This window comes from Sorex araneus, chromosome X, assembly GCF_027595985.1.
Source record: "Sorex araneus isolate mSorAra2 chromosome X, mSorAra2.pri, whole genome shotgun sequence".
NCBI lineage: Eukaryota > Metazoa > Chordata > Mammalia > Eulipotyphla > Soricidae > Sorex > Sorex araneus.
This window is the reverse complement of record NC_073313.1, coordinates 308,295,861-308,322,507: the sequence shown is the minus strand read 5'-3', so window position 1 is coordinate 308,322,507 and position 26,647 is coordinate 308,295,861. Positions and strand designations below refer to the sequence as shown.

The window sequence follows — 26,647 nt, the reverse complement described above, 5'->3', positions numbered from 1 at the left end:
CAAGCGTCTCTCATTTCTAACACAGCAAACTTGAGAAATCAGATTCAAGGTGCTCGGTGGTTTACACACCAAACTAACTTGCCCGACAAACTCCAGTAAAGTGCATCTACTTTTAACTTGTCTTTTTACCACTTAATATATAATACACATTCACTGAATCATTAAGAGTTTCTGTAATTTAATTTTTAATGAGATCATTAAATCATTTAATCAACTAATCAATTCAAGGAACTGAATAAACTGAAAAAACTTTTGCTATCTACTTTAAGGTTAAAGTTTGCTTACAGTACAGTCTTTTCAAAACCATGCCTAAATCTTTACATACTACCATGAACCTAGGTAGATGGAGATCTACATCTGTGGATGGAAGTGCTGTGGTTCTGCTTCTTCCTCTGCTACGATACTGGCCATCGAGATGTCTGAGCGACAGCTCTCATTCTCACACTCTGTGCTTCGGGAGCACAGAGCTAGACTCGCTGCACTAGCGATGCCCTCTCTTAGGATAACATTCCACACTCTACTGACACACGGCTTTTGAACGATCTGCTGAAGGTTCTGTAACGTACTTCCCTTCCCAGTTCTGGTCACAGCATGAACACTGAGGCTACTTTTAAGTGTACTTTATGTTATTACCTTAAAGGCCATAAATTTGTGGTATGGCTTCGGAGCCCACGCATAGACTTCTACAGAGCTCTTCAGAGCAATTACCAGAAATTTGATTCTTTCATATTTTACTGTAAAACAAACAGAAGGGAAACACCTGTCAGTATATCAACACATACCGCTTTCAGATGGCGCCTGCAAATTTTGTGAATGTGCCTCCCTGAGGCTCACCCTAACAGGGGAACGAGCTGAGAGGATGACGTCACCCACTTTCCCTTTCTAGCTCTTTAATGTGTAACTCCGGTTATTCCCACTGTATCATGCTGTGTGGGGCTGATTGGTAATCCTTGGGTTATAACTGAGCACTTTACTGATAATTCTAAACTCAATTGCAACTATTTAATGATTAGGAATGATGCCAGGGGCTGGGGGACAGAGTTCAGAAGTAAAGCACTTGTGTTGCCTATGTGAGACTCCGGACACTCACAATTTCCCAAGAAAGAAAGAAAAAGACAATGCCAAGCACATCCACTGAAGACCTGAGGCTCAGAATCATTTCCTCAAGATGATAAAGTCATTAATCAGCCCCAAAGCTCCCAAATCACAAGCATTCTCTTTCTCTGTGCAAGAACAGTATTATTTCACACCACTCCCAGATCTATAACAGTTGCTAGGGTTTGCATCTAAAGTTCTGTATCAACAAGTAGTAGTAGCAAATCTCTTTGTAATCATTATCTTCAAAATTGCCCCTTTCTACCTGCAAGCTGGTTCTCTTATAGCCAGGCTGTTTTTCATTTTCATTTTGAAGGATGGGAGCCCACCAAGAACGCTGCTGCTGATGTGGGGACTGGGGACTGCGGGTACATGTGAAGTGAGGGATCAAACTAAAAGCCTCACACATGCTAGGCATGTGTTCCACCAACTGAACTATTGCCCTGGCTCAGATTCTGCTGTCTTTTACCTGATCCTCTTAGGGGCCCTGATTATACTTTGAGTTCTTGTTCTGGTACAGACTCATCCATTTCTAAATCTATCCAGTTTTATACTATTACTTTATGTTTTCCTTCGTGAAAGAGATAGCTTGTGCAATCTCTTTGTGCAAAAGATAATTAGACTCCTCTCCTTGTTAAATTCTGTATATTGTCACTGTTCAAACAAAGCCCTAATATTAATAACACATAGGATTCAAAAGTTGTTCGAATGCCATCTATGATCATCTGCTCTGCTAATATAAGTCCCTGACAGATGTAGCCCCTGGGTACTACTACCACCAAGGAACTAAATCTTAAATTTTTCATGTTAATCTAAACATACATTTAAATACCCTCTGTTCTTGATATTACGGCACATCACAAGTCTTAATAAACTGAAAACAATTTTGTAAGAGTCTAAAGACAATGAATGAGTGGCATTATATATTCTGATCTCTGAAAAATCCTTGGGAGTCATTCTGTAAGAACAGGTCTGAGGGTTCATCCTGAAGAAACGCATGGGATGATCTACCACATCTGTCCTGGGGCCCACAGGGACGAGCCACTTAAGTATGCTTTGGCAACTACTTCCCTCAAATTAATCTCAATTTAACCTTGGATCATTTTAGTTACACCCCAACAAATAAACATTTCCCCAAACTCCATACCAAGCAAGAAGATACTCTACTTTTGTTCAATTATTCCTCATAATCATTCAAGTATTAGAGAGCCTTCTGCAATCATTATTAGCCAATAAAATGAGGACCGTGGATAGATTAGAGAAACAAAAAGTGTCAATGACAATAAAATCCCTGGGAGCAGAGGAATAAACTATATGCCTCCAGAGACACACCAAAAAAAAACCAAATACACACAGAAATCATTGCTTCCCCTGATCTGATCAGTCTTAGGTTTATTCAGTACTATTTGCTGAACTTCTTGAAATCTTCTTTCAAATTCAATTAAAATATATCACTTCTCCCACAAAGCGCTGATCTGCCAAGGGTCAGTCTTTCTCCTTTATTTAGTCAACATTGGGAATATTTCCTCTCCTCCCCCACCCCTTACCCCACTATTTTGACTTTTTCTTGTGGGATCTTATTTTAGGAGAATGCTTTCATTTCTTTTACATGTCAAAGAGAAAAACCACAATTGCTGCTATGAAACACTGACCACAATACTAGAGTCATGTGTGAATAAAGAGCACAGGAGCATTCTTTGAATGAAGACCATGTGCTTCATTCAAAATAAGAAGCCCTGGACAAGGACTCTCAGAGATCCCACTAGTGACTATCAAGAACCCACTGCTCTGGAAGGAAAAACAGACCCGGAGAGCAAAGGGCACTTCCAAATCCCTGGCAATGTGTATGCCAAGGGTGTTTTCAAAGAAGCAAATATATAGGGCACCTTCCCAAGAGGAAAGTGGGTGTGTGAGAGAAGGGGGGGTGTGCTCTGTGGCTCAGAAATGAACCCAACATTTTCTGAGAGGTGCAAAGGTGCCTCACGGAACTTCAGGATTGGCAGGTGTTTTACCAATGGTGACATGTGAACTACAAATCTCACAATCTCACAGAATCCCATCATTAGGTATTTCAGAGAGTGTGTGTGTGTGTCTTTTTTTGGGGGGGGGGCTGAAGATTTTGCCATATTATTTATTTATATTCATTTTAAAATTTTTTTAATGAAATACCGTGAGATAGAATTATGGACTTATACACTTTCATTATTACCTTTCAGTCATACATACAATGGTCGAGTTCTCATTCCTCCACCAGTGCCCATTTTCTACCACCAATGTTCCCAGTATCCCTCCCACCACCCTGACCCCAACCCCCCTGCCTCTGTGGCAGGCACATTCCCTTTCACTCTCTCTCCTCTGGGTGTTATGGTTTTCAATACAGGTAGTTAAGTGGCCGTCATGTTCAGTCTACAGTCTACTTTCAGCACACATCTCCCATCCCAACCGGACTCTTCAAGCATCCTTTACTTGGTGGTCCCTTTTCTATCTCAGCTGCCTTTTCCCCAGCATGTGAGGCTGGCTTCCAAGCCATGGGTCAATTCTCCTGGCCCTTATCCCTACTATCCTTGGGTGTTAGTCTCCCATTATGTCACTTTATATTCCACAAATGAGTGCAGTCATTCTGTCTGTCCCTCTCTTTCTGACTCATTTCACTTAACATGATACTCTCCAGGACCATTAACTTACATGCAAATTTCATGACTTCATTTTTTTCTAACTGCTACGTAGTACTCCACTGTGTAGATATACCAGAGTTCCATCTGGAGTGTGCGTGTCTTAAGTGGAACGCTCATGAAACTCTGAAGGGGACTTACCGACTTTATAATGCACACATCCCTCCAGGTCCCCTACAGTTGTCCACCCCTGCTTCTTCTCAACTTCGGGATCATTGTGAAGTATTTTGTTTCTTAACCACGATAAATAGTAGACACGTAACTTATCCTTTTTGCCTAGCAAAACAAATACAAGTATTTTATGCACATTTTTAAAAAGTTGGCAGCACCAAGAAATCACAACAACCAAAGAAATGACAATGAACAGTAAGTATCTTCTCTCAAAGGGAACCCTTTAATTCAAGCTGTTCAGATGATCTTTTTTTTTTTTTTTTGCTTTTGGGGTCACACCCGGCATTGCACAGGGGTTACTCCTGGCTCATGCACTCAGGAATTACTCCTGGCGGTGCTCAGGGGACCGTATGGGATGCTGGGAATCGAACACGGGTCGGCCGCATGCAAGGCAAATGCCCTACCCGCTGTGCTATTGCTCCAGCCCCCCAGATGATCTTTTGATACTCTTCAGAATCATCATCACCAGGTACGGGCCTCAGTCAGAAGACATTCAGAGTAAAGAGCTGGGACCCAGGGAAAGCTCAATGCCAAGCCACACGCTTGCCTTATGTCACTAGAGAAGTGCAAATGAAAGCCGCGGTTAGATACCACGCCTCAGAATCAAAGCAGTGACAACAGCAAGTATTCACGGGGAGATGGGACAGTAGAAACTCTTCATCTACCCACAGAAATGCAAAATGATGAGCCACCTGGACAAGTCAGTACTTTCATTTACTTCTCTGACTAAAGACCCAGCATCACTTGTACATGTGCTGCTAGCTTTCTGGCTCAGTGCTCATGCCTGGAAATGCTGAAAGTCTAATGTCACCTCTCTCCCACAAGTGTGAGATTTCTTTGTTTTTTTGGTTTTGTGCTATACCCAGCAATGCTTGTGACAGCCTCTGTAGTGCTGGGGGGGATTTAACTGAATTCAACTATATGCAAAGACAAGCACCTTATCCATTGTACCGCCTTTTTGGCCCTAACCTTGGCAATTTCTTTAAAAATATATATACAAAAGAGAGACAGTACAGTGGGTAGGGCATTTGCCTTGCATGTGGCTAACCCAGGTTCAATCTCCTGCAACCCATGTGATCCCCTGAGCACCTCCAGAAGTAATTCCTGAGTGCTGAGCCAGGAGTAACTCCTGAGCATCACCAGGTATGGCCTCCAAACCAAAATCAAAACCAAAAATATGCAGTCTCACCTCTGGTTAATTAATGAACAGAAAACATTCTGAACAAAACACTGTAACACATATCTGTAGTAGCTTAAAAAAAAAAAAAACATGCTCACCAAGATGAGCTAGTTTGCAAGTACATGCCCATAGTTCAAGACACTGTTCCCATACCACACCCTGCTGCTAAGTGCCAGCACCTGTCCCCCTCCTTATCCCCACCCAGGAAACCTCGGCCCTGTTGTGGGTCAGAGTCTGTCAGTTTGTTTTCAAAGGGATTGTCACTCCCTGTATCACACCTGTGAGTGAGCCCAAATTCACCATCTGCTTTCCTCTGCAGCTGACTCTACTTCCCATGAACCATTCTATGTAAGTGGATCACAAAATGTAGTTCAAACCGATTTTAGATGCATACTTTACTTTTCTTTGAATTAAAAACATGCACACTGTATTAAAACCCAAGTCTTAAATGACTCTTTTCTCATCTGAGAATGTAATAAAACACTGGCATCTTTGCATCTCAACAAACACCTTTGTTTGCAGTGGAGAGTCTATTTGAAAACTAAATGAACTGTAGTTTTGTTTCATATTAAAAGCTTCAACTACAATTAAATTAGAACTGCTGTTGAAATAAAATAACCAAAAGGCTTACAATTCTGCATACCGAGGCCAGCAATGCAAATTACTAAAAATTATGATCTATGCAACATGGAATGGATGTCTAGTGCATGCACATTACTATTTATGAAAAATGTTTACAGAAGAAGGGGGAAAAATGGGGCTGGGGAGAGGCTCAACGGGTTGAGCACACACTTTGTATGCAAGAGGCCTGGAATCAATCCCCAGCATCTCACGACCCCCAGTACCAACAAGAGTGACCACCTAGTTTTAGTCCCTGCACAGGGGGTGTGCCCACCCACCGCCTCCAAAAGAAGGCTAACTGGAGATTACTATTATTTATAAATAATATGAGTAAGGAAATATTTTACAGACCATGCAGAGACATTCTGCAGCCATGCACAATGAGCTGTTGAGAGACTTGTTCAGGCCAAATGACCTGGACAAGAAAGCACAAACAGGACACTGGCTGGTTTCACACTAGTGGCTGTTGGCTGGTGGCAGGGAGATGGAAGAGGGGCATGAACTGTGCGCACAGCTGCCCAGTGACATCTGTGCACAGGAGCCATGCTGCACATAGGTGTGTCATACTAGTCTCTGATCACACTTTGCATGTCTGAAGCACTGACAAAATATGTTATGAACACATTTCCCCGCTTCAACATGTGTGCGTAACAGACGGGGAGTTAAAAAACCAAAAAATGACTTGCTGTTATATTTGGGTCTGACTTATCCCCCCGGGCTGCTTGCTTTGCTGAAGTACCTTCTTCCTCTCCATGGAAAATATATGTGATTTAGATGAAGAAAAAAAATGCTCTTTTGAAAAACTTGGGGTAAATCTCATTCAAATGGAAATGAGAATATGTAATAAAATGTGCATTTATCATCATAGCAAAGAACAGTTCCAGTGGCATGAGAATCTTGCCTCGGAAATGGACATAATCTACACACTGGATGAGACAAACTCAACGCAACCAGCAACTGGGGGCAGAAGGTGTGAGCTGGGCAGCAGATGCCGGTCAGGAAGTGCATGTCCCAAGCTTCTCAAGACTGTGGTTTGGAGGAGGCGCCAAGCACATACCCGAGTCACACCTCAGACCATGTCCACTCTCAGTCCTGTACTGTCACACACAAATGGGAGTGAAGAGCCATCCCATTTAGCTCTTCACTCGGAGACGAAGGGAGCTAAGGGAAGTTCCCCGCCTGGAATTCCCACATGACTGGCATCTGCCATGTTCTACTTGATCCCCCCCCCCCCCCCACCACACACACGTACCAGATATTGTCACCAGGACATTCAAGCCTTCAAGGACATCCATTTGCTGAAAGCGTCTTCTGTTGATCAGCGGGTACACCTTTCCTTGGCCACTCCTGTCCAGCAGCATCAGACCACTCTCAGTTCCCACTAACAAATTCACTCCTGTTTCAGGGACACAGAAAAGCAGACTTGACCTTGGGCTTGGCAAAGGATCTGGTTGGATGGCAAGAACCCCATCACTCTCAAAAGGAGTGGAGTCCTTAACTTGGCCACAAGAAAAGATTCTAACGCTACTAAACTAGCCAAACCAATAAGTTGACACAGAGGAGAATCAGTGAACTCTTAGAAAGGGCCGAAGGGGAAAATGGGTCTCTTTCACTGGACTACCTTCCTCATCCACTGATTTCCAGTTCTTCCAGAGAGACACACAGTTTTGAGATCACCATGATCTCCTCATGCTTCCTTTATATACTGCCATTCCAGTGGTAAGTTTTTGGAGTAAACGGTATCTAGCCTCTTTAAATCCATGACAACTTATGATCACTGAGTTCAAGGTTTTCTTTAAAACTGTTCTCCAGGGGGTATGGCGCCACCAGCAGGTCAACCTGTACCTGCGGGCCGAGTGCATCAGCAGCCTGATGGTGCCTTGAGAATTCCTGATATCCCAAAATTGCCATTTGCCTTTGGCCGGACCCCAACAACTTGGGACCAAGTTTGCTAGGTAATTAAATGGCCAAAAGTCAGGTATGTGGAAGCCACACCCACAAACTACCTCTGGCTCAGCTATAAAAGCTCACTTCCTGGCCTTATTTCAGAGACCCAGAAATCTCTAAAGAGACCAAAAGCCACAGTTAGGGCTAGAGCAGTGCAATGTAGGCAAGCAGGTGTGCCCTGCAGGACATATGCCAATAGTTTATTTCTCTGGAAAAGATGGAAATGAGGGCAATGATCCAGAGACACACAAAGAATCTCTGAGCCGAGCAGCTTGCTACAAAGATGCCTCTGGACTTTAAGCCAGGCTGACTTCACGGGGGTGCCTCAGACAGGGGCAGGCATTGTCCCTTCACCTGGCCCCTAAAAGCCCCGGTGGCCACCAACCTCCAGAACCCAATGAGAAGTGCAGAAGTGCAGATGTGCGGGTTCAGTGACAACAAACTCCAGGCCTCAAAGGATAAGGTATGGGCCAGTTCTTCTCACCCCTCCCCCGCCCTCCCATGGGACCCCTAGAGGTCATGCTCACAAACTGCCTCCAGCTGCTACTCCTTAATGTGCATGATCCAGAGACACACAAAGGAATCTCGGAACCGAGCAGCTCGCTGCAGAAATTTCTCCAGACCCTAATTATCTAAAATTTTAGAATTCCAGGAGCATGCAGCTGCTCTTGTGGCCGCACAACATCTTATGCTATTCATAACAAGCAATGAAAAGGAGAGTATGGAGGAGATTGTCTGACATAGAGGCGGGGGAGGGGTGGGATTGGGGAGGGATACTGGGGTTCTTGGTGGTGGAAGATGTGCACTGGTGGAGGGTTGGGTGAGCGATCATTGTATGACTAAAACTCAAACAGGAAAGCTCTGCAACTATCTCATGGTGATTAATAATAATAATAATAATAAAAATTAACATTCTGAATTTAAAAAAAGTAATGTGGAGCTCATGCCCAATTCAATCAGCTTAATCAATGGCTGAATAAATAGCAGTACTACTACATTAAAAAAAATAAATAAAATAAAAATTATAAAAAAAAACCCTGTTCTTCACAACGAAATTATACTCTCAAGTCAGTCATGTCTCTCAGTTTTAGAGAGTTAGAAATATCATGTTCCCCTTGGGCTGGGGAGAGAGACGTACAGCAGGCAAGGCACTTGCCATGCATGTGGTTGACCCAGGTTCCATTCCTGATACCACACACCATCCCCTGAGCACAGAGCCAGGACTAAGTCCTGAGCACTGCCAGACATGGTGCCCAAAACCAAAACCAAAAAAAAAAACCTACTCTCTGCCGAGAACAAAATCCAAACTCCTTTTTTTGGAGAGGTGGAGGGAGATGCCAGCGGAACAACCCTGCTTTTACTGGGGAGATATAAACAGCGGTGGATCTTGGCTCTGTTGAAGCCACAACCACATGCAAGGCAAACGTCTTCATCTCTGCATGCTCTCTCTAGCCCCTAGGTCCAAAACCTTTCACTGGCACCAAAATGTTGTCACTAGAGGCAGTTGACTCCCTATTATCCTCTGTTTCCTTTCCTGCTCCTCTTTTTAGTTTTCCCAATGGTATTCTGGGTATTACAGAGTACAATAGGCTGAACTCAAGGCTCCCCCATCCAAAGCACGTACTTCTGTGCCTTGAGCCATCACCATGGTCCTACCTCTCCCTTCTAAACCAGCACCAGCTACTGGTACAATACAGATTTCAAAAAATATGCTTTTAGTCTTTCAACTCTTCAATATAAGTAAACCCAACAAAGCTTAACTTTTCAAAGATAAGTTATAGTAGGAATACGGCTCTCTTCTAAAAAAAAAATGTGCTATACAGCTTGATGGAAGAAATGGCTAAGCACGATAAACTCTATGAGAAATCATGGTTCTTCTGAGCAGAGCATGGAAATAAGTGTAGAAAGCTCATTCAAACCATTAGGAAGGCAATAACCACATTCAGGATGCACTGGACTGCAAGAAGGGGCTTTAGTGGGTCAGGAGAGGGGTCCGACTTTGTCCCAGGTGGGAACTCGGAACACGACACCAAGGTAAGCAAAGGATGAAAATGCAGTAGGGTATGTTCCTCAAACCAGGGCAGATGGACCACCTGCCTCCCATCCTTTATATTTCCAACCTCAAGGGAACAAGAAATATTTTGAAACAGAAGAAAGGTCCCCATTAGCAAGAGCCTACCCAGGGCTCTGGGTGGAGAAAATCTGAAAAGTGCGGAGCCAAAAGAGCAGGTAAGGTGTGAGGAAAGTGTCTGAGAATTCGAGGCAGGTGAGTGACAGGGAGCCCTGTGCCCGCACCCCTGCATTCCCTGACAGGGTGTCTTAAGTTTCAGTAGTGCGGTCAGTATTTATTCAGAACTTCTGCTGTAGGCTCTTGGGGATTTGTGACTTTAAAAAGCTGTTTTCAGTAAGCTTCCTGTAGATAGGGGGCGCAAATCTTTCCAAAGAGCAAAACAAAAATATTCAACTGAAACAGTTAAAGAAAAGCAACTCAACAGATTTCTCCCAGTAAACAGAAACCAAATCAGACACTCTCATTAAAAAACGGTCCTTCATTACACCAAGAAATGAAGACGCAGGGGCAGGGGTGGGAGGGACTCTGCTGGCAGTGAAGTGAGTGAAAAGACCCATGAGTGTCTACACCATGATAAATACATAAGGTAAGTTATATTTTTTTAAAAAGAGAGAAGCCATTAGGAACTAAGGATAAGCCACAGGTCTAGTGGTGACAAATGTGGGCGCGCACACGTGCTGCATCTCTTGACAGGAAGAAGAGCAAGGATGGGAATCACCATTCCACAATTCTTCCGAGACCCCCAAACTGCCTGGCCAGCCCTGCCAAGCCCACCCTGCAGAACACGAGAGGGCAGGTGAGCGGGGAGAGACCTACCCCACAAGGCTGCACAGAGAATCTCAGAATTGAACCTCTTCTTGTACTTGCGGATCTCTGGGGTGTCACTCTGTGGCCTCGTGTTGGTGGGGTTCACGTTGACCACTGAGCCCTTGCGGGTGGGGTCTTGCCTTATGGCGTCCGGTCTCATCCCATCGCAGGAAAACCCCACTGGAACAGAGGATACCTGAGATTATTTCCCGACGCACAGGCACGGCTCCTGCCTCCCTCCCCTCTGCATTTCAAATAAATACTCGGGATGGCATAGTCAATGCTTTGGAGAGGAAAATAAATCTGGAGGACATGTATATGGGAAAAAACAAAACAAAACAAAACAAAAGAAACAAAAGCAACGACTCTGCAGCTCACTGCAATCAAGGCCACGTAAGCAGGATGGGTACTAGTGTCTCGGAGGTCTGCAACAACCTCCAGGCCATGCCTCAAGCCACCAGAAAGAACAATGCAAAGGGACCTCCTGAGTGCCAGCTGCGTCCTTGTGGAGACTTTACTTACCCAGGGAAGTCACTGTGGTTCCACTAGATGGAGAAATCTGTAGTAATCTGGGGTCTATGAAAGGTGTAAAGGAGGAGGAGGATTTGTGTTTCTGGAGTGTGCTACTAGCGGATTGAGTCTGTAATGTAAATTTCAATTTTATTAATACAAATGACATTGACAAAATGAAACATAAAACATGTGCATCACTTCTACACTGCATTGTCTCCCACCAGGAATCCCTGCCCCCTCCCGGCATTAACTTCCCAGAAACAGTCCTCAGGTGCCTCTGCAGACACCAGGGAACCTGAAACATGGGGAGCTGTGGCTCTTCTCCACAGTCTGCGCAGATAAGACAGATCTGTGGCATGTCATCAACGGAAACATCAGCATGTTTCTCCCGCTGGCTTTTGTTTTTATTGGAGCAATTATCATGAAAACTCCTAGAGTCTTGCAATGTCTTAGCCTCAAACTCATCCAGGTCTGGATGTATTCACCTGTCCAGAAGGGTCCAAGTAATCTATGTCTCAATGGTGGAAAAATTTTCATTTTTTAATTATTTAATTTGGTGCACAGAAGCCTCATGCCAGAAGGCTACAGAAGCAAGGATATGCTCCTGGTCATAGATCACCTTAAACCCATATCAAACAGGGCACATTAATGAATAATGTATGTGACAAAATGAGGCACATCATTTTGCTCTTTTAAGAGCACTAGTGTTCAGATTAATGGTATAACTTAAGACCAAAGGGTGGGGGGAACACAAAGAAAGTGAAACAAATTGTTAAGTGGAAATGTAATGACAATTAAAAAAACAAAACAAACAGAAAAGTCATCTTGCCAGTTTAGTGAGTTAAGGGTTATAGTAAAATACTGTACATCAGAGCAGAATGGAGTCAAGTTCAGATGCATGGAGGAGTGTGAGTGCAGGTGGGAGAAGAACACATCTGCCAAGTGCCTTTAGCCCAGACTCTCGCTCCCAGCGGGCAGTGGGAAGCACCGTGACCTTGAGCACTGTCCTCCGGGGAGCCTGTGTTCCTGCCCCACTGGCCCCAGGACCAGTGTCCAAACCTGTTCTAGGGCAGCTAACATGCCTCTGCATTGGTGGGAGGGTGGGGGTGAGGGGAGGAGGACTCTTCTTTCCAACAAGAGCACTAAGACAGGAGGTGAGGTGGCCGATGGTCAGGAGTGACATGGACAAGACTGAAGCACTGTGTCACTGTGAACCACTCCCAAGTCTGAGGCAAAGTGCTTGACCCAGACCCCCCGGAAATCAGATCCAGGTTTGAGTGTCAGGAGCCTGATGCTGACTCTGCCACCTGAGGCAGTCGCCCACTAGTTCCTGGACTGGGCACAGCAAAGCACAGCCCCCACCAAAGAGCACACGAGCGCTCCTCTTAGCTCAGAATTTCACTGAGAACACACTCAGGCTTGATGTCTAGGTTTCCCCCCAAAATTCTGAGCGAAATCTTTTTAATGGGTTGGCAAACCACCCCTAATCCCACTGCCCCCAACAAACAAACGAACGAACAAAAGAACAAAACCAGGAATGACCTAGCCCTGTTTGAAAGAGATTCCTGAAGAGGATTAACAAGTTTGTCCAGACAAGGCCATATCTGCTGAGTCAATATTTTCCTGCATTTTATGTATTCGATAAAGAGAATGAAAAAGTCAGATTCTACACATGACCACAACCATTTCATGCCCAGTACATAACGAATCTGAGAACACTGCAATTATTTTATTTAGACTTAAAAAAAAATAGTAAACTGAATAGAGAAAGCCATGCAACTACACCTATCTAGAGAAAAGTAGACAGTGAACTGGCAAGTTTGGGGGAAAACTGCTCTAGCGTTAAGGGGTCTATATGCAGACTAGAAACAGGTTACTTGAGGGCTGGGTGGAAGGGTGGGCGAGAGAAGAAAGCAGCTGGGTAGGGAAGGGGTGCGGGGGGCTGGAGAGGGGTCCTCTGCAAACTAGCTACCAGGCAGTGCTGATCTAACCCTAAGAAAGCAGCCAGCTGCGGTGCGAGACATACCTCATTAGTAGTGAGCTTGTCCTGGGGTGTCTGTGGGGACATGGTGGGTGTCGGCTGGCTGGAGGATGGGGAGGAGGAGGTGGAGGAAGTGGAGGAGGAATGGCTTTGCTGTAAGAGATCTGGCAAGAGGTGAATGCGCCCGGCAAAGCCATTGCTCTCATGATGGCCGGCACGTTTTTGGTCAACTGCACTCTGCAGAAAAAACAGGCACACTGGTCTTGCTCAAGCGCTGCTGAAACGGCCTAGGACCCTACCGATAACTGCCACTTCTGGGGCTGGGCAACTTTACAGACTTGCTCTGTCGCCAAGGAACGGCCAGCGGAGACTGGCCGAGGCTGCACTGCGGACACATCCACACTGCCTAAACTGCGCCAGTAGAATGCAAAGGACTTCATCAGGGGCCGAGAGGCGCTGGCGCGGCGGGTGCTAGCCCCGGCTTACCGGGCAAGCGGGCCTCTGCTGCCTCTTTTGCTTTCCTTTAGAAATGTTCTCTGCTTAGAGGTCTGTAAAGCGGCCTCTCGCGCTTTTGGATCCTGGTCTTTTCCATGAGCCTCTCACCTCCCATCTGAATGCATTGCCACAGCACGCACACACTCAAGACACTAGACAGGGGCCTGTTCTGGGTAAGTGAGAAAGGCGGCTCTTCTATCACGCCCGGGCTACGAGAAGCGGACAGGCGTCTGACTCGTGTTCCAGACCGAGCACGTCTGCACGGGGACACCGTGAGGACTAAGCAGGTGAGCAGACTCACATCGTGGAACTTGGAAGAGAGCCCCCAGCCCTGCGGCTCCCACCGTCCCCACTAGAAGGCCCCGACCACTCCATCAACTCCTGACTGACTGCTGTGCGCTGGCTGGACTTGGAGCTCAGCTCCCTGCAGAGCACCCCTCCCCAGCGCCCCCCCACCCCGCCCCGACCCAGGCTGTCTGTGGTGGGCTTGGCTCTACCTCTGGCACCTGAGAGCTGCAGAAAGACCCTGGGGCTGTGCCACTGCTCAGACCCAGACTGTGAGACTCGGCGTGGTACTCGAATGAAGGCTGCCGCAAACCATGCAGAGGAGCAGCAATGTGGTGGGGCAGACTGCGAGGCACCTTCTCGGCATGCAGCACGCACCTGCCTCCCTAGCCCGGCACCCTGCCCTCTGGGTCTTGTTAACATGGAAACAGATGATGACGGAGAAACAGCGTGAGTGAGTGAATGAGCAAGTGGGTTAATGAATACAGGAAAGCTCAGCCTCGGACAACGCAGAGACACGGGTACCTGGCGCACGATCAGAGTGCCTTCCTTGGACGGGGTCATAGCCGGCTCACTTTCCACATCGTCATGGACGATCATGGTCTTCACAGATTCTGTCTCTCCATTGCTCAGATTCAGAGACGACCTACGGAGACCAAATATAGAAGGGAAGGGTTAAAGTGCTCAGGAAGCATGGGAAGGGTTAAAGTGATTGGCTCCTTCACAGCAACCCCCCATTTGAGAATGATGAGACTAGGTGAAAGCAAAAACGTCTCTCCAAGGAAAGCCGACACTTAGCGTTTTGCCATGGGCCTAGAATTTCCCTCCAGTGCAGTTAGTTTATTTTTGCAGTGAAAGATGGGAAGGAATACTTATGGTCAATTAAAGCAGTTTTAAAAAGCCGAGACTTCCCTTCTAAGAATATGCTCAAACTACGAGGAGGAAAAAGCAGACACGCCTGCAGGGGTGGCCGAGACACTGACATGCAGAGAACAGAGAGAAAGGCCCAGAAGCACGGGCTGCCCGCTGCTGAAGCAGCAATAAAGCGGCTCAGGCTTGGGGACTCCGGCAAGAGGCCTGGGAAAACGGCGTCCACAGCAGAGGGAAGGCCCAGGAGGAACTCGGCCAGAATACACCCAGGACTGACGGTGCTCTGGTGTCCTCTGCTCCAGAGGTGGGTTCCTCGACCCCTTCTTGCTCCGCATCCTCATCTTCCTCGTCAGTCGTGCCCGACTCCTCGCTGGAGGATGAATAGTCTGTGACTTTGTGTGGGGGCCGCACGTCCTCCACTGCTCGTAGCTCTTTGGCCAAAGCCGTCAGATCCTAGTTCCGGGGCACAGGTGAGAGTGAAGGAGAGAGGACATCGTCAAGAACAGTTCACGTCTGATTTTAATCAGCAAACAGCCATAGCGAGTTTATGCAGTTCATAAGAACCTGCATCATATAGCATCTGTCAGGACCGTGTGAAGGCAAGTTCTTAAGACTTTCATGGAAAAAAACCAAAAAGCCTCCCTTCAAACCCCGCCCCCCATCCCCCCCAAAAAAAGTGGTGGGTCGGTGAGGAGAAAGTTGAAACAAAAATAGTAAAACAAAAGAAAGTTAAAGATAAATACAACTTACATCTCCTATCTAGAACCTGCTGATGATAAGCTAGCATTATAAAATACATATATGTAGACAGACATATATAGATAGATATAAAACATCAAAGTCTATTTTGATGAGTAGTAAAGTCTGCTATGAAAATTCCAGCTTATATTATAAAGTCTTTGAAAGACATGATCCAAGAGGCGGGACTCTAGTTTACAGAGACCTGATCTAACGTATCTATTTGGGAGCTGCCATGATTTCAGGGCCTGCCCTGCCCCCTTCCCCACCAGCCCCATGATGCTCAAACCACCACATGGTGCAGGCTGGATGGGCCAGGCCATGTGCAAAGCCCCTTACCACTACTCTTTCTCTCTAGCCCCCGACTTCTACTCCACGCAGTTTTGCGGCGCCCTTACACGGGCTCGTTGCCTGCAGCTCCTGACGCAGGGGGCAAGAAGGGGAGACACCACTGCCACCATGGGGAGGGAGCCAGGTGGGCTCTCTGCCGACCCCAACACTGCCAAAGCTCACTGATATCAGGAGGAAAACAAATCCATGCAAACACCATTCAAATGGGCTTCAACCCTCTTCACTCTCTTATATAGACATCATTCAGGATTCACTTGTCGAGGACTTTTCAGGTCAAGTATGATTAATATTTTCTTTAGTTTCAGACAGAAGTAAAAGTTCATCTTTTCAGGTGGGAATTTAATATGAAAGTGCTTTGGGTGTATCTGATCATTGTAGGATAGGGGGCACAAATGATGCTCTGTAAAACTTGGAGCCACTCCCAGCAATACCTGCCTGAGTAAACCTGAGTTGCATGGCTGCAAGCTTGGACCCAAGGAAGTGGCAGGAGCTAGGGGTGGGAGAAGGTGGGACCTCCAGGGCCTCCTGTCAATATAGGGGTGCAGAGGGCAGGGTTCCCACCCAGACACTGGAATATGCAGGGCATGTACCCCAAAGCACTGACCATTGAACAATCTCCCTGACACTGACTTTTTGTGTTGTTCTGTTTTCGGTGAGGTTCAGGGGACAGGGAATGGGTGCGTGCAAGGCGATCTTATCTCTCCATCCGGGACGCAAACACTTTCCTGGCAAGCAGCGCCCCCATGGCCATCGCCTCCATGTTTAAGAATATGATTCTTCCCTATGAACCACAGCCTCTGAAATAAGTGAGTATGGGCAGGGCCTCACTCCTAAGTCTTTCTGGATCCCTTAGCTTGTAAGAAGATGTTTTGAAAAACTGTATTAATATTCACAAACACATACAACATCTCTCCTGTGTGCTAAGAGAGGATTGTTGTTATTATTGTTATTTTTTTTTAATTCTAGAAAAAAAGGGAAAGGCCAATGGAGAAAGGGGACGTGGCAAGGAACAAAACTCAAGCCAAGCTGACAGCTAGCAGTGAGACGCCGCTCCCCGCCGAGGGTCCAGAGCCAGGGCTTACCACTTCGCCCTTCAGTCCGGCGGCCGCGTCATGGAGCCCGAGAAGCCATCAGAGATGAAGAACGCAGAACACAGGGAAGCGCAGGAGGAAGGGGAGAGAGGGAAGCAGAGAAATCAATTCAAGCCAGCAGTCAAAATCCCAACAGGCTAAGAGCTTGCAAACATACAGCTACCAGTCAGGTGATGCAATAAGAATTTAGATGAAGGAAGAGAAGCAGCCACAGTGGCCGGCCCAGTAGCAAAAGGCAAAACTGCAGCTACCGGGAAACTTAAGGGAGATCTTAAAACAAGGAATGTCTCATTCAGCTATAAGTAAAGGCTAGTGCCAGTAAGAAAGCCATGAACATGTAGATCTTCCTTTTATAAAGAAGGTAGGGGAGTGCACACAGAATTCCTGCGTGTGATGGCATTGCTTTTCATTCCTTACCACTAAAGTCCATAGGACAATGGCACTGAATTACGGGGTTCTCAAATCACATTTTTCTAAAGGCTGTGAATACCTGGAATTTTTATTTTACTTCTTTCTCCTTAGAGTTATATTCCTATCCTATTGATCCTGCAGACATCTAGTCTTATATATTTGAAAACAGAAACAAAAACAAAAAAACACTGCAAATCACCTATTTATACTTCTCAGTAACAAAAAATGCTTGTATGAAGTTACACAGTATATATATACATATATATATACACACACACATATACATATACATATATATATATATATATGTATATAGCTCAAACTACACATTCTTAAGATATGTCCCTCAGGTTTCAAGGAAGTAGAGCTTATTTTGTACAATCCTTACAGCAGGTTTGAGAGGTCTGAAAACTTCCTTCTTCTCTTCAGGCTTCTTCACTGCATTCTCAAGACGCTGCGACGGGGAGCCTTCAGACTTGGACGAGGCTGTGAAGTACAAAGGATATAGAAAGGTGAGTGCATAGGGGCATGGCCCTGCACCCCACCTCCCACACCGCCAGCCCCATGCATGCATCTTGTCATGCAGCAGACGGGGTACCGAGCAGTGCCTGGCCAGACATCCTCACACCTGCCTTAGAATTCCCCACCACAGCATGCAACTGAACCTGTGCTCATGTACTATGTAGAGTGGAGGGAATTTGCACTCAGAACATAGTATGCTGGGCTACAAACTCAACCACTCTGCAGGTCCTAGAGTCTGTACTGAAAGAAGCGGGTTCAAATCTGTTTGGACATTCAGCTCATCGCCTTGAGTTAATGACTTAATTTGACTAAGCTGCAGCTACTTTTATCTGTAAAAGGGAGATGCACATCTGCAGCAGATGTACATTGCAGAAGAATCCTATATTACATGTATGATCATGTGTCACAATGTAGGACTTAAGAGGACAATGAATGACTAGTGTCACAAGTGCTTGGCTGAGTCAGCTCTCAAGAGCGGGTTCAGTTACGACGACATCAGCAACCCAGATGGGAACATATCTGTGATGAGAGCCAATGGGTAAACACAGCAGATCTTTTTACTAGATACAAAGGGATCTCCAATATACAACCATAACCCAGAGGGACAGAAGAGGGGGGGGGGAGGAGAGAGAGAGAGAGAGAGAGAGAGAGAGAGAGAGAGAGAGAGAGAGAGAGAGAGAGAGAGAGAGAGAGAGGGGGGGGAGAGAGAGAGGAGAGGAACAGAGAGAGAGAGAGAGAGAAAGAAGAGAGAGGGGGGGAGAGAGAGAGGAGAGGAACAGAGAGAGAGAGAGAGAGAGAGAGAGAGAGAAAGAAGAGAGAGGGGGAGAGAGAGAGAGAGGAGAGGAACAGAGAGAGAGAGAGAGAGAGAAGACAGAGAGAGAGAAAACATTGTCCTACATCTCACTCTGAAGCGCTCCCCAGAGCCACTCTGAGAGCCGGGGTGGGACCCGGGCTGGGATCCTGAGTTGCTGGAGCCGGAGGAGCTGCCACTGCCCGGCCTGGGCACCAGTTTCTCCACTCTCTCCCACAGCAGCCGGGGCTCGATACTGCTGTCAGAGGAGGAAAGAACAGTCAATGTGGACACACACACACACACACACACACACACACACACACACACACACACACCCCTCCCCCCCTGTGCTATGAGGATTTTGAACTGCAGCCTGCAGGCATAGCATTTCCACTACACTCAACAGAAATTGTCGTTCATGTCCTACCCTGGGTATCTGAACAAACTGAAAGGGCTAGAAGATGGCCTATCATTAGCAAAACTAAAATATCCTGGCTGGGCGTAAGAAGAAACTCTGCTGTTCAGTTCAGAAGGGCCATGATCTCTGTCACAGCCATAAAGTCAGCTGTTATAAAAACTAAATGTAATTGCTACCCAAACTATTCTGCTTCCAGGCTGTGGTTCTCACTCATCTGTCCCTGCCCCAAACACCAGAGTTTTGAGAAGCATGCTGCTGTGTTTGTGAGTGGTCTGGGAAACGGGACAGAGAGTGAGACTGGTACAGACTTGCTAGACTCAGACAGGACAGCAGAGTCAGGACAGAAGACTCTCACAGTCCAGTCTCATCACTCCAGCTTTGGGGAGTCAATCACCCCACTACCTCAAGTTACAGCAGAATTCCATTGGCAGAAGGTGACCCTCTAAGGTTCTACCATGAAAACTCATGGATGAGCCACTCAACACTGGGATCCCTTCTCCCTCTAGACAGTTCTGGTCAGAAGCACTTAGTAGAATGAGGAGGTTCTAGACTTCAGCTGTATCTGAGGGTCACTAGCAGCGTGGGGCTGCTGAGAACCTAAAATAGGGCTGACGCAACTATGAAAAAAGTGGCTGGTTTGGGTCATATCCTCTGAGGGTACTCCTGGCTCAGTGCTCAGGAATCATCGCCACCGGCAGTGCACAGGGAACAAGAAAACTTGGGGCTCCTGCACTTTGAGAGTATGCTCCAGTCCTTGAGCCATCCTTGCAGCCCAAGAAACTCAGTCTTAATCTTGAGCTAAGGTGAAATTTGAGTCGCTTTGTGGGGTTTATAGCTACGGTATGAGACACAGCAGCCCTAGAGCCTCATGGTGTGACTTGGTTGACCCTCTGGGTGATCAGAGACTGTGACAGTCCTGCAGATATGAAGCTCTCTCAGAGTAGGGGGCCCGGCTCCTGTCACAGGTCCCTAAGGAGCTAGGCAGTTTTCACTCTGGAACTGCCACACTGCAGAGTGGACCAGCGATACTCATGTGGACAGGCCTCTGAGGGCAGCTTTTCCGTTAGAGTAGATGAGCTCTCGCCACAGAGTTGGCACGTGGGAAGAGTGTTTGGACGGGGCTGCTCCCGCTCTGCACCCTTACCTGGTGGAGTTTCTTTGACCTGCATGACTATTTGGCTGTCCACTGCCCTGCAGCGGGGAATCACGACGGGAGAGAACCGGGGATCGAGATGTTGTTCTCACAGGAACCTTGGGTAGAAGACACAGCGATCAGATCACTGCAACTCGAGGGAAATAATTCCCCAACCAGACCAGAGCACATTCTTAAAGCAGCCCTAGGCACACCCGTCTCATGCTAATCTGCCCACACCCAGGTCTCAGCTTTCTCTGCCCTGCACAAAAAAAAAAAAAAAAAGCAAGGAAATAAAGTCAAGGGCACCAAAGGAGCCAGCACAAACGGTAATTCTGCCATCAGGGACAACGAAAATGATTTCTGAGCTGAGGCTTGGTGGCAGGGGGATGTGTAAAGCATTTTGCTGAGATAATGTGAGAATCAAGGAAACAGGCTCAGAGAAACCAAACAATGGTCTACAAATGGATCAGCAGGAAAACAAAGAGTGGTAGGAAGAAAGAAAATATTCAGAGGAAGCAAATTCCAAGTAGAGAAAAATGAAGCGTTTTGTTTAATTTCGTAGTTGCCAAAAACAAGAAAAAATTTAAACTAAAAAAAGAGAATTCCTCCATATAAAAAACAAAAAGTTGAAACAAAAAGAGCCCTCAATTAAAAAAATTAAAAAAACAAATTCATTCCTTTCACATCTTTATGATAATTCTTTCCCTTATAAGACCTTTTCTGAAAATAGTAGTATTGTTACCATACTCATCCTGCCCAAGGAGATCCCTGTATTGTAAAATGATCCTTATTTTCTATGTAAACTTGTGAAACATAGGTTTCATTCTATTTTTTGACAACCATATTATTTGTATCCAAATCTGACTGTAATATTCCATATTTCAGTATACCATTAACAGTCACACTAAGAAGCGCCACAGATGCTGCATGTGGGCATGTGTACATGCCTGACCAGGGAACTTCCTCCCGATGCTGAAAAGTTTCCGGGAAATGTTACTGCCCCTTAAATCTGGTGAGATCACCATACCCTTCCATTAAAATAAGTATCTTTTAAAAATAACCAAAAGGAAAAAAGAAGCACACATCTGTCTTTCTGCTTCTTACCCGTGGAGGCACTTCCTCACTGTCTGATCTAGACCACGCCTTTTGGGAGGGGTCAGGGAGCTCCGACCTGGAGTCAGAGCTCTGACTTAGCGCCTCACTGCGGGAAGGTGGACAGGGGTCCTGAGAGCGAAGATGGTGGTGTGCAAATTTGGGAGGAGAAGGGTCACTGAAGGAATGGGATCGCGAGACAGGGGTGACATTGTTCTTGAGAGATGCCAGGTGGGACCACTGTACCTTACAAGAAAACAAAACACAAAACATTCAATGTGTTCTGCAGAAAACGCGCTTCCGGTCAGCCCCAAACCCAAGGCAGGGATCAGGGAAGGGAACGGGGCTGTATAGTGCAGGGTGGAGAAGGTCAGGGTTGTGGGGGTAGGGGTGCAATGCAGGGAGGGGGTGGTTGGCACAGAGCAGGTGGGGAAGGTCAGGGGGTACAGAGCAAGGTGGGAAGAAGCAGTACAACAGTCAGCTTCTAAGGGAAGTGGCGAGGGTAGGGGGTGGGGGGCGGGGGGCACATAGTGTGTAGAATAAAACAAACTACATCGACAGAACTTTTTGATATTTGGGTGCAGGTCACAAATAGCAATAAACATGAAGATTTAAAAAAAAAAAAAAAAAGAAGAAAAGCTGATTTTGCCCTTCTGTCGAAGAGGGGACATGCCACATGACAAAGCAGAGGGCGTGGGGAGACAGAGAGAGGAAGAACAGTGGCAAGGACACCGCCATGCATGCAAGTCTTCTCCTCCAACCTCACGTTACCTGGCACTGGGAAACTTCAGCCCAAGTAACAACAAAGTCACACACTTCAACAGCAAAGACTAACCCCAAATGTTTGCAAAGTACAGTACAGTCATGCATGCAAGTCTCTCTCCATCCTCACATTACCTGGCACGGGGAAACTTCAGCCCAACGGACAACAAAGCATACTTAAACAGCAAAGACAAACCCCGAATGTTTGGAAAGTATCTTAAGTACAGTAACTTCAAAGCAGCCAACTTTTCAAACACAAGAGTTTGCCCTCTTTCTCCCTTAAGACAGTCTAAAGCCTAGTACATCTATCTTCATACTGAAAAAGAAAGCATTGTGATTTCTAAAAAATATTCAGTACTGGGCTGGAGTGACACGTAGCAGCTAGGGTGCTTTTCCCTTGCATGTGGCCAACCTGGGTTTGATCCTTGGCATCCTACCTGGTCCCCAAGCCCCATTGGGAGTGATCCCCGAGTGCAGAGCCAGGAGTGAGCTAGTGAGCTCTGAGTACTGCTGGGGGTGCCCCTCTCTACACCAAAAAAAGAAAAAATAATCCAGTATTATGAGTTCCTAAACTGACTTCCTTCTAATCTATGACGATTCTTTGTTGACTGAATTTAACTGGTTGCTTTTAAAGTGGACAAAAACAATCTCTGAGAGTATTCTTTCCATTATATTTTATAATTTCAAAACTATTCCACATTGTAATTTATATAATTCAAGCCATACATTTATTATATTAAAAAATTAACAAAAGCTGGAAATATCAAATTATAATTAAGTCAAATCTTTCAAAAATGCAAGATTCGGAACATTACCCAAGACAATGAGTTGTAAGAGTTAATATAACTCTTACAATTCCAGTTACTGTAAATTTCAGATCTCTAAAATGCTTAAAATTTTTGGGCACAGGGCATGGTATTAAAAGTATCCTCATAATAATCATGTTTTTTAAAGATGCTCTACATGTTTCTTGGTGTACAAGTGGTAGCCAAAGGCAACTTCAGAACAGGAGAAAAAGAGAGACTGTTTTCTAGGCATGACAAGTCATCACCAATATAAACCCTAGTTTACAAAACTGAGGGACTCCCATTTTCTAAAGGGTTAATGGCCCAATCAATCAAAACTTTCTTGGGTCCTGGCTCTTTGCCATTTAAAAACTAATCCACATTGAGATTATTTCATGTAAAGCAGCAAATCCATCTCTGAATGTGTTGTAGAGAGACCCCAGCCAGTCCTGTACCAAGAATGTGAACTCTGGCCTCAACAGCACAGCTGGTCCTAGTGGTCAGTGACGGCAAACACCAGGACTGAGAACTTGCTCCCCTGGCTGGAGAGACAACACTGAGAGGTGAGGTACCAGCACTGCACATGGCCCCTGCTCACTCAGGTTTGATTCCTGGTGCCACATTTGGCTCACTGAGCTCGGTCAGGGGTCACTCCTGAGCACAGAGCCAGGAGTAGCCCCTGAGAAGAGCCAGGAGTGACCCCAAACCCTACTCCCCACCTTCACCCCCCAGAAGAACCTGTTTCTCACAGCTACAAGGGGGGAAATAACTCAAGTTGGTTAATTTCAGCAAGAGTGCAAACGAGATTCTAAGCTCTTTGTCCAGGTAGCGTCTACAGTCCACTTCCCTCTGGACAATAAAGATGGTTCCCTCCATAAGGCACAGCCCTGAGGTGCAGTTCTCTTCACTAGGTAAAGCAGACCTTGTTCTAAGAAAAGGCTTGAGCTGTGTTCTGCACACTTTCATGGAAGCCCATCCCTAAGCCACTAGCTCCTAACCTTGAACTGGGTCCACAGATAATGCCCTTGCACCCAAAACCTCCGGAGAATCTGTTAAAGGCCCATTCCCTGGAAAATCATGCGTTCTGGCAAACAAAAAATTTCCACATGGAACTTCAGGGTGCTCACTGGCTTTTTAAAGCTTACCACCAGGGCTGAGCAGGAGCCAAGGATCAAAGGTGGAGAGAAAGCTCTGACTGACCCCTCCATGTACTTATGACACTGACTTTCTAAAACACAAAAACTGAACAATCTCTATACCAAAGGAGACAATCACTTATGAACACTGGTGTAAGGAAGGTAAAAAAAAAAATTAGGCTAAAATAAGAAATCACTGAATCTTGAAGCTACTCACACAATTAAAAATAATTTAAAAAATAAATAAATAAAGGTCTTTTTCCTTTAAGTCTAAAATTACACCTACAGATCTCTTGTCTTTCTAAGTGTCTTAACAAATCAAACTCTGACTATGCGAAGCAGGCCTGGGTCTCATTGTCTCCTCCACCCAGGCTGCTGCTACCTGAGGCTCGGCTGTTCTCTGCAGGGCGGGATGCACGGGCTCGGAGTTGCCATTGGAAAAAGACTCTGATCGGGAAGGCGCTGGTGGCTCCAACACTCTGCCTGTCTGCTTAGACTGGGCCTCAGGGGAGCTGTGGTTATTTTTCCTAAATCTATCTTCCACCTGCATCAGAGATTAGAAGACAGAACTCAGGGTTAGTAGGAAACAAAGCGGAGACCGTGAAGAAAGCCAGAAGGCAGAGGGTTCCTGAAGAGACATTTATGTTTTCCTTCATTCGGCTACAACAAAAGAGAGAGAGAGCTTGAGACGGGGAGGAGGCCAATCAAGCAGGGTGAGGGTGAGTTAGAGCAAAGACACGTGGAAGGCAAAGATTCAGAGGGGGCAGCTGCGATCTGCCCTGGCCAGAGTGAGCAGGGTACAGGACACACGATGGTCATGGTGTTCAATCTTTTGGAGGAGGGCGGGAGGGGATCTGCCACAAAGCAGCTACAGCTACGGATGAAAAGACTGTCCCCAGCAGCGAGAACATTTCACAGTGCCACAAGTTGAAGCACGGTGGAGTAAGCAGAAAACTCGTTCCTGGAATCCAGAGGGCTGAACAGGGAGCGGGGGAGAAAAGCCCCCAGCATCCTCCCCATTCATACCCTGGAAAGAGTTCCCTATCTAGCCAGTGCCCCTGGTCAGTGACTGCTCTCTCAGGGAACACGGGGCAGTCCAGAAGCGCCACATAAGTGATACTGTGATAGCTCCCGTGCAAGTCAGCTCACGAGCCCAGAGGCGCAGGTGTGGAAAACCGGATGGCCAGGCCACCCTGCCTCTCACTGACATTTTAGACAGCGCTTCAGCTGTATACTCTTTTGAGTGTTTAGTTCATGGGAGATGTTAGCCAAGGTCCCCTGGTCCTCTAAGTAAAACAAACAAACAAACAAACAAACCATTAAGGAGAAGCTCAACATGTCAGAACCTCAAACCAAGGGGAGGGGCCCTGGGCTGACGCTGTGCCCCCCCATCCTTGGCCCTGCCACCCCCACCTCCAGGGAACAATCTTGAGGCACGCGCCGGGGCGAGGAGAGAACGGGGGTACCTCTCGCGCTCGGTCCGCAGGCTCGTAGTGTGGCTTGGGCTCCGGAGCGTGGAAGCTGGCCTTGCCCCGCTCCTGCGGCGGCTGAGAGGGCTGCGGGGGCTGCGGGTGGGCCCTCCGGTGGTCGTGCTGTAGAGACAGGAGATAGGCTTGTTCTTGTTGCAACTGCCTCTGGAGCCTCTCTGCCTGCCGGTGCTCCTCCATCTCCCGCCATCGGCACTCCTTGGAGAGGGAGAGGAGAACACTGAATCCAGGGGACACGGGGGAGCCCGCCTCTCCTCCGGATCGGGCTCAACTCTGGTATCCACTTGGGAAAGACAAAGCTTTTACGGTCGTGCTCTTTTTTTTATTTTGGAAAAAAAAAAAAAAGACAGAGTGGAATGACTGGGGTTTTAAATGTTACCTGTGGAAAAATCTCACAGCTTGTTGCTAACCATAATATCACTGGACAGAGTAAGAGAGAATTCAATTAAAGGTCAGTTTTACTGGTTTCAAAAGATACTTAAAGCTAGGTGAGAATCCCATTGTGAACCTCCAGCCCGTGGTCTGAATGCCACATTCCGTTCAAAAGCTTTTCTATCTGCCAAACGAAGAGAACAGCTCAGGGGAGAGGAATACATAAAAGCCACCTGCCGTGTGCCCCGAGCAGCAGGACCACAGAGGACATCTCCGATTGAGCCTACCAGCCCACAGCGCTGACCAAATGGTCTGCAATCGCCACAGTTGTGCCGGCTCGGGGGAAGGGAAAAAAAAATGCAGCCCTGACCACAAGACAAGACAGACACGGTGCGTTACCAGTAACAGGGCCTGCTCCTGGAGCAGCTGCTGCTGAAGGACCTCCAGGTGCCGCTGCTCCTCTTCGAGCTGTCGCCTGATATACTCCTGTCACACAGAAATTACCCAGCGATCAATTTATCCAAAAGGAAAGCATTGGGACCAGCCGGACAAGAGCACCGAGAACCGTGTGCCCAAACCAGTGTCGTGTAATTTATTTAGTGATAAATTACTAGAAAAATCTATTGCGAAGGACTGCCCCCAAGCACTGAAGAGCTGGACTTTGGGACGTAAGGAGTCAGTAAATGATACTCCGGTGATGTACGTAAAGGTACATGCAGGCTCTTCTGCTGGGTCACAGCTGGGTTAGAGGGCCATGTTACTAAAGAGAGCGGACTTAGAGAAGCCCAGAGTTTAATTAGACAGGAAGCCAGAAAGTTCTCTCTGCTTAGTAGTCACTAATTGTAG

General features: G+C 46.6%; 1 protein-coding gene across 37 annotated transcripts in view; it reads right to left on the bottom strand.

Moving 5' to 3' along the window:
* The window catches only part of MAP4K4 (mitogen-activated protein kinase kinase kinase kinase 4), a 141,093-nt gene that overhangs the window by 5,472 nt on the left and 108,974 nt on the right, over positions 1-26,647 (bottom strand). For 2 of the 37 annotated variants that reach the window (XM_055123243.1, XM_055123273.1), the window contains 15 exons: positions 26,201-26,287; positions 25,409-25,627; positions 24,325-24,486; positions 21,272-21,505; positions 20,177-20,283; positions 18,719-18,870; positions 17,688-17,785; positions 14,986-15,161; positions 14,364-14,484; positions 13,104-13,295; positions 11,087-11,204; positions 10,574-10,744; positions 6,992-7,135; positions 3,909-4,043; positions 634-734 (listed from right to left, as the gene is read on the bottom strand). In XM_055123243.1, the coding sequence (XP_054979218.1) occupies positions 634-734; positions 3,909-4,043; positions 6,992-7,135; positions 10,574-10,744; positions 11,087-11,204; positions 13,104-13,295; positions 14,364-14,484; positions 14,986-15,161; positions 17,688-17,785; positions 18,719-18,870; positions 20,177-20,283; positions 21,272-21,505; positions 24,325-24,486; positions 25,409-25,627; positions 26,201-26,287 (2,217 nt within the window). The remainder of the gene's footprint in view (positions 1-633; positions 735-3,908; positions 4,044-6,991; positions 7,136-10,573; positions 10,745-11,086; positions 11,205-13,103; positions 13,296-14,363; positions 14,485-14,985; positions 15,162-17,687; positions 17,786-18,718; positions 18,871-20,176; positions 20,284-21,271; positions 21,506-24,324; positions 24,487-25,408; positions 25,628-26,200; positions 26,288-26,647) is intronic. The other 35 variants (XM_055123244.1, XM_055123245.1, XM_055123248.1 and 32 more) reach the window with 35 other exon arrangements.